Source organism: Struthio camelus, chromosome 6 (genome assembly GCF_040807025.1).
Source record: "Struthio camelus isolate bStrCam1 chromosome 6, bStrCam1.hap1, whole genome shotgun sequence".
Classification (NCBI taxonomy): domain Eukaryota; kingdom Metazoa; phylum Chordata; class Aves; order Struthioniformes; family Struthionidae; genus Struthio; species Struthio camelus.
This window is the reverse complement of record NC_090947.1, coordinates 34,791,984-34,804,069: the sequence shown is the minus strand read 5'-3', so window position 1 is coordinate 34,804,069 and position 12,086 is coordinate 34,791,984. Positions and strand designations below refer to the sequence as shown.

At 41.0% G+C, this 12,086-nt stretch overlaps 1 protein-coding gene across 8 annotated transcripts in view; it reads right to left on the bottom strand.

The window, feature by feature from the left end:
- Positions 1–12,086, bottom strand: part of KALRN (kalirin RhoGEF kinase) — a 528,885-nt gene that overhangs the window by 155,714 nt on the left and 361,085 nt on the right. For all 8 annotated transcript variants that reach the window (XM_068949099.1, XM_068949100.1, XM_068949097.1 and 5 more), the window contains exons 20-27: positions 11,244–11,359; positions 10,560–10,682; positions 8,120–8,302; positions 6,912–7,030; positions 5,587–5,653; positions 4,486–4,595; positions 2,722–2,791; positions 956–1,045 (exon numbers count right to left, since the gene is read on the bottom strand). In XM_068949099.1, the coding sequence (XP_068805200.1) occupies positions 956–1,045; positions 2,722–2,791; positions 4,486–4,595; positions 5,587–5,653; positions 6,912–7,030; positions 8,120–8,302; positions 10,560–10,682; positions 11,244–11,359 (878 nt within the window). The remainder of the gene's footprint in view (positions 1–955; positions 1,046–2,721; positions 2,792–4,485; positions 4,596–5,586; positions 5,654–6,911; positions 7,031–8,119; positions 8,303–10,559; positions 10,683–11,243; positions 11,360–12,086) is intronic.

Here is a 12,086-nt window from a genome sequence, read left to right as displayed (position 1 = left end):
CCAGTATAAATCATTCAACAGGCTCAAGCGCCACCTCCTGGAAAATCCCTTTGCTTCAAATCTACTTCTAGAGACAATTTGGTAACTGGACAAAGAGCAAAGCACTTAAAATAAGACAAAAACGTTCATCGCTTTTCTTCTGGCTCATGTGAGATCTCTGAATGATGAATTTAATTGAAAGACTGTCATCAGTGGCACACACTAAACCGAGGGGAATTGATTCATATCTGCTGCCAACTGTATCACAGGTTTATTCCTGCTGAGCAGTTACATTTGTAAAAAGATTTTTTGTGTTTTGGAAAAGAGATCTTAGTATGTTTTCAGAAAGGTAACTACGTAAGCCTGTGAGCTGTCAGAAAAGCATGGCAAAACAGATGAGGTACAAGCCAGGTTCCAAAAACCAGAGGGAAAGCTTAGTTTAAAAGTACCCAAAGCTTTGAAGATTTTTCTCAGTCTACAAAACTGGGTTTGGAACCTGCAAATATACCTATCACCAGGTATAGTGCTTGCATGGGAAATAGTCTTAATTGCACGCAATGGAGTTCTTACTAACACGAGGAGGCAAATGTTTAACAGGGTGGGTAAAATCTCTAGGACAGGATCTTGTTTTGGACTTAGGGATTTCAGGTCATAAAATGTAACAGGATCTGCTTTTCGTTTTATCACTAAAACCGGAAGAAGAGAGTACATCTGAACCAGATCTTTGGAAAGGTCTGGGTCTGAATAATGCACAAACGTTCCCATAAGAACGTCTGTCTCCATTACAAATGACTTGCTACACTGATGAAGATCACACACCACACCACAACGTATCAATTTTCACAGCACGTGGTAGCTGCAGTGGAATGAAAAACCCAAATGCCAAAGGATAAAAAGGAATCCGCTGCTCAGATGTAAAAAGGGAGTGTTTCAGCTGCAGTATGTGTGCTGAAGGAAAATGGCAATGGCGGCTTACATCAAAGAAAGTCCCTGCATGTTCCAGGATGAGCTGGCTGGAGTCAGGCTTGTTTTTGCAGTAGGTGACATACATCTGAAATTTATCTGCCTGTGAAAACAAACATCAAGGGAAAAGCAAGATAAGCTATTACTTTTCCCCCACAGTCTCTCATTAAGGCTCACTAGAATAAATACAGGTGATAAACCCCCACCTCTCACAGTAACAAAAGAATTGCAAATTAAAAAATGAACAATTACAGATAGCTAATACCTTACCTGAGCAGTTCTGAGGGGGATGAGGTGCACCACACAATGGCTACGGGAGGCTTTCTTTAACAAGTATAACAGAGGGAAGGCCTAATACTTTAAAGCAGCTGTAATGTAATTTCTAAGAGCTCTCATGAGGCTGCGCAAATTGTATCCAAAAGACAGAAGGCCTCCAATCTCACTCACAAAGTGCTGGCTCTATCTTCTACTTGCAGATAAAGTCACTGTGGAAACTCTAGGCAAGACACTTATCTAGTTCAAACTGGCTGGAGTCAACTTTTTTGACTTGAGGCTGGCTCAGATTTGTGAGGCCTGGCCCAAATTTGCCTTTCCTACCTTGGTTCACATTTTAATGGCTCAAACTTTATGTTGTGCTAAGAGTGTTTTGCATTTCTCTTTCTAATTTATTTATTTTTAAGAGGAAATTAAAAGCATCTGCGCACTCCTGCTTTAGAGCAGTTTCGTATTACTGAACTTGGGTCTCTGGGGAGGCAGGCAGACCAAAGAGGAGGACTGCCTCTGTTGATTCTTATTGGATCTTTGATATCAGACACCTAAATAACAGGATCTTGCAACTGGGAAGGCAGGCAGCTTTATGTTTATGAGCATAACCATACACACAGCTCTGGACATGTACTATTACTGATGTGATGTAGTACTACGTAGTACGAGAGCCATGAAGATTTTGCACAGAATGGTCTGTAAATATGTCCGTCTTTCTTTAAATATGGAACCTCTTTTTTGTAAACCATATTTTTGAATCCCTTTTATCAGTATTTGCATCACATTCTTGAATTAACAGCCTGATTGAAATGGTGCAAACATGTTCATTTTTTTGGTAAATGGAAACGTTCCGTTATGACTTTGAAGATACTAATTCTCAGCTTTAAAATACGAATAAAACCATCAGAAAAATCCTCAAGATGGCTGACTTTCCTGGTAAAGATTTTGAAAAGAGGACAATTTTCATAAATAAATTACCATAGCTAATTCCTGGAGACTTCTACGCCCTTAAGAATGTTAGCATCAAGATTTCAAAAGTTCTGTTGCAAATTTTTAAACAGCTGACACTGGGTAATGGAATGAGACAACCCAGTGGCTCAGCAATTTGACACTCATTTCTGAAGGAAAATTTGATATAAGATGATTTTGTGCCTTTGCAGAGGTCTCATGTATCACTGAAATTCTGTAAAGAGGGCACATCATGATTTCAAGTGCGCATCCTGCTAGAATCCTCTGCAAAGGAATGAATGTCAGCCCTATTAAACCGGCTGAAAGCTGTGCTGGTCAGTGTGGGTCAAGGACAGAGGCTCTAGAAAGCCTTCAAACTGTTGCTCAGGAGTTAAGGCAGGGAGCTTTCACTCTGGGAGAGGTGAGGGGGAAGCAATCCTACTTCCAGTTTAGCCCTGGTTCTCATTTATCACTACGGGCATAACCCTTGCACCAATTCCCAGCTTGTTTCTGTCTGTGCTGGAGGAATTAATGTGAATAAATAACGAAAAGAAGAAGCCTCATTACCCAGGTGACGAAGCAGTGGCCCACATCCTCAGGCAGCTGTTCGTATTTCTCTAGTTCTTTCAAAAAAATGCTGAAAAAAAGAAGACATCAACGTAATTAGTTATAGTCAAATGCCCGGGAGAGGCAGATGACCAATGAATTGATCGGTGTTAATGATCAATGCTTGTAATCTTGATTACAAGGCTAACCAAAAGTGTCCTGCCTGTGGAAAAAGTGCGTCCCTGCCAAGGGATGCTTCATTATTTGAGCACAACAGTGCCTGGCTCAGCTAGAAAGGAAAAGATAATAATCCTCAGGACGGGGTCAGTGTGCTCGAGAAGGCAAAGCAAGGCACAAGAACCAGACAGTGAATCTTCAAAAAGATCTTGTGAGCTGGTCAGAGCACGAGCTCTGAAGCTCTCAGCTTTCCATTACTAAACTCAGTGCGCTGGACCACACCGGGCAAAATGAGTCAAGGGTAGCAATTTAAAGCAAGCCTGACACTTTGTGGGCGAGTAGTAAACTCCCAAACTAGAGATTTTATAATCAACTCACTCCCAACACCTTGCACGACGACTGACATCTCTGTTTTTGGACAAAGGCCTGTACAGAGCTTGGGTGGAGAGAGGAGCATGAAACAGAAGCTGCAGAAGGAAAAGTAGCTGTATGTGCTGTTTCCCCAGCCCTGAATTCTGTCAGGGGATGCATTAACATCCCTGGCCAAGGAGGAGAAGGGAGCCAGTGAAGGGTAGAAACTTATTTTAGCACAGCTAGAAGTGGTGGTGGGAAGAGGATGATGCAGAAGCAGCAGCCTGGAGGAGGATGGATTAGAGAAAGGAGAAAAGGCAGCTGCAGGGAGCTGGGGCGCGTGACTGAAGGTTGAAGTGGTCAGTGGCTGGGAGCGAGGGAAAGTCAAACAGGAGCACCAAAAAGAAAATATAGCATCACAAAGAGGAGAGGGGGAGTGGAAAGATAACTGGGGAACCTCAGCACAGTTTTAAATGGGGGAAGAATATTTATAGATATGACTGGGCAATTCATGTGTAACTTGAAGACAGACTTTGAAATTCAGACTGAACTTACAGGATTCAGCATCCCTAAATGTTATGCATATAATTCCTATTGCACGCACATTAGAGCAGGGAAACATCATCAGGAACGATAAACTCCCAACGCTAGGTTCTAGTCCTTTAATTTTGATGACTATTTACATTAGTAAAAGCCATACAGATTTAAATCCATCAGTCTGAGGTATATCTCATGCAGGTATAATGGAGCCTGAGGTCTCCTCTTCTCACATTTTGATAAGTATACTGTTGTTAGTGCTACATACATGAAACACTATGCATTCATCAAGAAGACCTCATTCCCTCATCCGTAAAACTTAAGGAATATGCCTTACTATCTCAGTGCCCCATTCTTCCTCAAATGGATGAACTGTTACTTATCTTACAGATGTGTAGAGCATAAACACACTGCTGTGAGATGGAACGTGTACAGGACTACAAAGCTTTGAGACTACAAAGCTTTGGTGTAATATGACTTTAACATTTTTAATCAGCTGCAGGCAGTTTAAGCAAAAATGTAATTCAGATTTGTAAAAAAATGAAATAAGAAATCAAATATTATTTTGCAAATCTAGATCAATTACTTTACATTTCTGTATGTATTCTACTGCACATGTTCATTGCAGACACCGCATAGATGTATACGCATATACATGCTTTTTTTTTTTAAATCAGTAAACATCAGTAATTCATTAATAGAAATGTTAGGAAAACCTACTTGTTATGAAAGTCATATATCTCCTGGATGTTGCCAAAGATGATGTGCTCTTTATTAAGGATGCCAGGGGGGATTTCTTCCACTCCACTTGTCATTTCCCAAAGGTAGGTCTGGAAGACACCAGCAATTCTTAGTTTTGAGAGTAAATGCAGTACAAAAGAAAAGATCTCTCTGTTTCACTGCCAAAGGCACAGGCTGACAAGAGAACCATGCACTTTGAGATTAAATAAACAAGCTAAAAAAATAATGTTCCAGTGTCACAAAAAGCTCTCCTGAGAAATTCAGAGTGCTGGCGCCAAGAAGTCTGAGGGAAAAGCAAAAACATGCCAACAACACCTGTCTTTGCTGTCCAACTGATGGTGCCCGAGAACTGTAGGGAGAAATAGTTAAAAGTTGGATTTGCCCCTTCAGTAGTATCAGATACATAAAACTCACTTTCTAGCCTCAGGAACATGAGAGCTGATAGACCGCACTGAAACACACGCTGCTTTTTGCCCTGAGAATCACAGACCCTTCAGAAACACCCTTCAGCATAGCTAGGCAAACTATTTGACAGAGCAAATCCAGCTCTTTCTCTAGCTTAATATGATCCAAAGGAATGGGTGATAATTCTTAAGGAAATGCTCCATAATTCAAAAAAGATTGTAAACCAACAAATTTCACGTCAACTCACAAACATATTGCTCCTTGCTGAGTCCCAGGGAACTGCTTTTGCTCTCCAAGGGGATGAGCACAGCTTTGCAATATAGGATGCACTCAGGCGTCCCCAGGGCTGCAGACATTTACAGTCACATGTGGGGAGCACAGGGCTTGGTTCTGCCAGAGGGAGAAAAGCTCGCTCTGATGCCCACCCAGCTCCCACCACCAGGAGGACCTGGCTTGCCTGCTCTCTCCAGCCCTGGCTCTTTATCTTCCCTCAGGGCTCCTGCAGGGAAAGAACAATCCTGTAGTTAACCCAGGGACAGTGGCACTCCCACATAGACTCTTTTTCAGGCCAGCCCTGCACTGGCACTTTGTGGTGTAGTGAACAGCACCACTAGTACATGACAGGATGCCATGTCCTTCCTGAGAATACGGGAGATTCTCTAGGCTTTAACTTACCTCTAAACATTCATGTAAGTCCCTGACATAAGCTTTTTCAGTTTGAAGCAGCTCAGCCATGATGAATCTGGAAAAAGAAAGTATTTTAGGTGCTTTGGACATGATAGGTTTTTGTACAATGAACAGAAAACAAAACTTCTTTCTGTTGACTTCACAAATGGGTGTATTTCCACTCTAAACCTTCAGCTGCCCCACCCTGCACGTTCCAGCTCCATGGATGACATCTCGCTTCATACTTGTGAGGTTATTTTTAAAATATCTTTTCTGAATAAAATTCCAACAACTTGTATTTCTGCAGCCCTGTGGTGTGGTTTATTATCTACACGCTCAGCCTTAATGGGTAACTGATTCTCATCAACGTTACTGCTTTTTTGCATAAGTAAGGACTTGAGAGTGACCCACAATCCCTTATCTTCACAAATATTTAGCTGTAAGTCACACTGAAGCTTAACCTTACGTGGGAATATTGACGGAGTAGGGAGAGATCACTAGCCTGAAGAGCCTTCAATAGCTTGGTACCTAACTGGAGGCAATCCAGACTTCTGGAGAGACCAACAACGACTCTTCAGTGCCTCAAGCTGGGCATCTCAAAGTTGAAAGGCCCGGTGTTTGGAAAATGAGCCACAGGTGGACTAAGCGTACCCTCTGTCCTTAAAGTAGGAACAATTTCTTCTCATCAAGGTTATCCACTGCAGTGGATATTTCAGAGGACTGAGAAGGATCATCTGTGCAAATGCTTTCCTTAATATCAACACACAAAAACTAGGAAAAAATACTGTAAAATTAAATTGTTTCCAGATTTTAAAAGAGTACTCTCCCAATATTTACTCTAGCATGAAATACTTTCAATTCAGTTTTCAATTTCAGTTCTACATCCATTGAAATTTGAAATTGAACTTCCAGTGAAATCTGAGTTCATTGAAACGCACAGTCAACTCCTCTTGATGTCAATGGAGTTTAGATTGCAACTAGACATGTGCAGATGGTTTTCAATTCTTCTACCCATTCTACTTTTCCCATACAGCGGGAAAGACATCATGACAATGACTATCTCCATGACATCAAGGTCTAATCAAAATGCTTGACTCCCTCCCTTTTTCAAAAGTAACTTCTGATTAAACAGAAAAACAAAAAAACAAGCTCTATGTTCTGAAATCTTTCCCCAACCTACAGTCACAACTTCTGCTCTACCAATGCAAGCCTATCTCAAGAGTCCTACACCTGAAAGGAATTATAGTGCTGTCAGTGGGTTCTGGTCATGCAAATATCATAGAATCACTGTTAGATAACGTCTCATTGCAGACTGAGAGAGTTTTTGGACATACTCTTTCTTTCTGGCCGACTTTCTTTTTTCTTCATTGACTTCATGGTTTGCATCTCGCAGTTTTACCTCCCGGTCCGAAAGACTCGCTGGAATAATATCTAGTTCTAGGTCCTTGTTATCCTAGAAACAGTAACAGCGCAATTTTAAATTCAGTGTAATCCTACTGCTGTGTAAAAGGCAACATGCTCGTGAGGTTAAATGGATGAGAAGGGACAAAAGTAGGATAAAGCTACCAATGGCAGAAAGAAGGAAATTCAGAGAGATTCAGAAGAACTAAGGAGAGAAAGGGAGAGATTACCCTTCCCTTACCTTTACACTGGAGAGAATCTTAAAAAATACTGACTAGGAATTCAAAGAGCCTCCACTCTTACTTCTGTCTAGGAATAAGCATAGACCAAAGGTCTCAATTTTACCTTATTCCTTCACACCTAAATTAATTGCCTTGTGTCTAATTTCATAAATAGTCTGGTAAAGTAGGGCAATACTCAGTAAGAGTCCACCTGCAATCCCTGCTTCCAACAGCTTTCCGTCACGGAAATACCTTTCCAGAAAGCAATTAGCAGTGTTGTTTAAAACAGAGACCCTACAAAGAATAGCATTTTTAAAGGTATTTTGAAGGTGTAAGTGAGGGAATTTATTTATACTTCTTTGATACTTAATTTTGAAGGATGGCCAACTGAAAGCTATTTAAGAGTTTCTGCTTCTGACATGCTCCTTAATACTGCAGCCAGGGAATAGCAGGAGGATCATATTTTGTTTTACTCTGTTTCCCCTAAAAGAGCTCAGAGATGAGGTTGGGGGTCATTTTTTCATTTGCTTAAAGGATAAGAACGTGGAAACTTGCAGTCAAATCCTGGTTTTGACTGAAGATGATGGTGTGAGAACAGGATTATGGCTTACGCTAAAATTAATATAGACTTTTATTCAAATAATGTGCTTCCCACTCCTTCCCAGTACTGTATGGTCTTCCTGAAATAGTGCAAACATTTATTCAGAAAGTCTGATCTTCATCTGCCTCCTTCTTATTTTACTGATCTGTCATAATTAATAAAGCATTCTTCCTTCAGGAAGAACAATTCTGAGGTTAGCTGGGTTTTAAGTGTTTCCAATACATATATGATAACCTGTAGCACTCATTCTATAGTCTTCATTTCCCTCCGTGACTTTCAGCTTGGGTAAAAAAGCCAGCAGGACACAGACTTACAGTACCTCTGTATTGATTCCAAGAGCTTTTTCCAGGGAGTAGCGGTATTTCCCCATCCTGAGAGAGAAGTCACGGTAGCGTTTGTCAACAGTGGTGACCCACTTCCTAATTTCAGTGGCGTGTATATGTCCTTTTTCTACAAAGCTGTCAGCCAGCTGGATGAGGAGCTTCACTTTCTCTTTCGTTTGCTGCCCAAAATACAGTTTCGTTACATTATTACTTCCTTCGCATTTAATTCACATAGCAGTTAGAAGCAGCTCACAAGTTCAGGTACATCATTAAACAGAGTCCATACTTCATCTTATACAGAATTAGGTGCTTTAAACTTTCCCCAGCAAAATATGAAGGAATGACATTTTTATAAGGGAAAGTAGACGCATCTCCTTCCCATAAGCAAAAACTTATTTTTGCGTGCCTTGCACTAGCAGACAAGATTTAAAAATCACACATCATGATATGTACCCAGTTACTTTGAATCTGTATCTTGGTGGTTCTGCTGACCAGTGTAGGCAGGTCATTAGTACACCAGATATCAGCCAACAAAGTGGGTTTGAGTCACTGATCTTTGCTTTAGAAACAAATAAAATTTAAATCCAGGTTTCTGGTTGACTATAAAATTCCCAGTGAGCTCCAGCTGGAGCATTACAAACTAAAAAAGGCCTCAACTCTATAAAATGTACACCAAGCTCCCAAACCTTCCAGAGGTCTTTTCTATTCTATTTGGGTGCTGATTGTCCCTTAGTCACCATGGTATTCAACGTCAAGGAACATGCAAATCTGGCACAAAGGGGCCAATTATAAATTCTAAAGACAAATTTTGGTTTAGATTGCTAATCCCTCTCAGAAATTGAGGGTGCCTGGATCCTACGTCTGAGCCAACTCAAGCGCAAAACGCTTATAAAAACAGAGATATCAGCTATAGAAATTGAATTCCAGTTGTAATGCACGTTACTCCTCAAAAGCAGAAGAATCAGTTGTATCCCCATAGACACTGGAGAGCTGCTTTTCAGAGATGCAGAGAACTTTGCCTGAAGCGAGACATACTGACAGGTACATAACATTATCAGCAACCTGGTCACAAATGGACAAACGCATGGCAGACCAGAAAGCATCTAGCAGGTTTCAAACACTAAACTAAATTCAAGAAATGTCACCAGGAAAAATAATTGAACAGCAGAGTCCTGCATGTGGCACAGGAAATCTTCTAGGTCAGCTGCAGGAAAGTGATTTACTACAGCCAGGGTGGGCAGGACTAGATGTGTCAGCGGAAGGAACAGCTGGTAATGGTCAATAAGGAGCAAGGTATAAAATCCAATCCTGGGCTAAGTCACAAGTTGAAATAGCTTGGAAACTTCAGGATGAAGCAGGATTCTTCTGATCAAGGTTAAGTGATAAACTGGTACATGATCGGAAGTGGACTGATTATGGATGGTTAGAGTCCAGAAGTATTGTTAAAGGAATGCTGCATGGATCCTGCCTGATTAAATTCATGTTTATCCACTGCTGTTTATCCCCCATTTTCACAAACCTTCAAAATCAGGAGAAAAGAAGGGGATAAGAAAGAACACAAACTCTGTGAATCAAACCCATGCAAACATGGACAGCCTAATGAGGAATTTAAGGATTACAGAAGATCAATTTCAGGACAAGAGTGAGATGAAGCTATGTAATACCAAAGCCGTGTCCTGCTCCAGTCTGACTTCGCAATTTAGATCCTTATCAGTGAATGTTAATACCCCTGTGGATTCACTGTCTCTGAATTACCTATGGTTTGAATTAATTTGGCTGAAGCAGATCCAATCACTATTACTCTGCAAAAGCCCAGATTTCTCAGAATTGCTCCACATAAATTTATAATAGATTCTCAGTAATGCAGCTTTGTATTAACAAATGCTCACCCCAGAGTTTACGAAGTATCAAAGTATTTCACTGGGATCAGTAGAACATTTATAATGAGAGGAATGATCATCCGTGATCAGTCCAGCTGGAATTAATAAAAACAAATTGTGGTTGTAATGACAGAAGAAACAGACAGTGAATCCAAGATGACCTTGGATATGTTCAGAGGCAATGGATTAATTAGCCTGTATTATTCTGTATCATTCTCCTTGTATGATTGCTTGAGGATGGAGGTTGGGTATGTCTCAGTTCGGCATGAGGTTGCTGTGAACTCTACATGCAAATCAACTTTCCCTTCCTTCTGATTAGAGCAAAAATGCTTCATAACCAAAACAGACCAACAGACAGAAAGCCTCCTTTTTGTGCTCATGTCTTGCTACAAAGTAAATGTCACAATTCTCAAAAGAAATTTTTCTTCTGGGCTAGGAACGCCAGGAAGAAAATACAAAATCAAGAGAATATTATTGCAGAGATCTAAGGCATTGAAAGAGGACCATAAATAAAGGCTAAGGCAGATGCCATAATCAGATTCATGTCACCGTTTACCTTGGCAGGTACTCTGAATTCCCCATATTCCTTTAGCAGTTCCTGAGTTTCTTCTGCTGATTCCCCTGTGGAGTTGTGAGTAGAGAGGTAATATTCGCCTGTTTCTTGGATCCAGTCTAAGGCCTGTGAATGTCAAAAACAACCAAAGGAAAAACAAAACAAACAGTCTTTGTATTTCAGGAACTAATCTTCTGACAAAAGTCTGCCAAATGAAGGATACCAGATCCACTGGGACTTAATACTGTGTGTATTAAAACACTTTCTAGGAATATATAAAAAGAACACATTAATTAAAGTAGATGGGAGAGGGTACCCAAGGTACTGTATATTTCCTAGGAGAAAAGGGAAAGTAGCGAATTCTACCTATATACAGGCAAACCTGCACACGGAGAAAATAGTTTTCTCATTCAGCAGTAGCTCAGTAAAACAAGTTTGGTCTTGCATTTATTTTCAAAAAGATGAATAAAATTGGAAATGAAACTGTCCTGGCAAAAATACTGGGTTTTGGCTGTTGGGCTTTGTTTTTTCAGACTGCTTTAAAAATATATGCTTTTCTTGCTGCCAAAAGTTACAGTCTTTAAATACAACCCAGGGTTGCAACAGGAACTCCACACAGAGGCATCACACAGATACAGGGAGTATTTATACCCTGTCAAGACAGACAAAGTGGGTTTTTTACACTACCTGTTTGGCACTGCGTTCAAAGACAACGTACTGTTGGCACTGATCTAATCTCCGCTTCTTCAGGGTCCAGAAGTGAAGGACCCGGTTCTCCCTCTGCAGCAACTCACTCAGAATGGCTATAGGGCAAAGGAAAATGGCTGCATGATTAGTGATTCTGTGAATGCATGCAAAATAAGCCATAAAAGGCTGAATTTACTCACTCTGACTGGACCGAACTCCCAAGGGCAAAGCCCCTGAGACACTACTTCTTAAAAACAAGTATTGGATCAAAAAGGCTGTTTTAAAATAAAATGTAGTTCCAGGGTTATCTGGTAAAGGAAGAGATGCTAGAACAGAGCTTGGGATGCACCCCAGTCAATGCACTGGTGTAGGTTACTGCCAGCCCTTCCATTCTCTCCTGTTGCTTACTTAGGAGTCTGGTCCTGGCTGACCTAGGAGGAGAAGAGTCGGGATCTAGGAGAAGAGACTGGAGCCTCCAGTCTGCTATACCTGGTAAGGTCTCTTGTACAGCTGAGTGCTGCGTGGGGAGCCTCCGCATGCTCCCTGAATAGTAACTGCTGGGCCACAACGTTAGGTTGGGGCCTGCGTATTGGCCCCTTTACCTCTTCCCTGCGCAGGAGGTGCAGTGGACACACAGGATCAGAAAAGGCATGCAAGAGAGCTGCTACTCCTTGGGGTCTAAGAAATATGCTCTTCTTCAAAACCCAAGTGTACTCAGCCAGACCATATCAACTTCATAAAAGGGCCCGATTTAGCTCTAAAAAATGCACTGTGGGTTTAACTCAAAGATACACACAGAAGGACTGCAGAGAGTTGCATTATATTAGTGACAAACATTTTTGA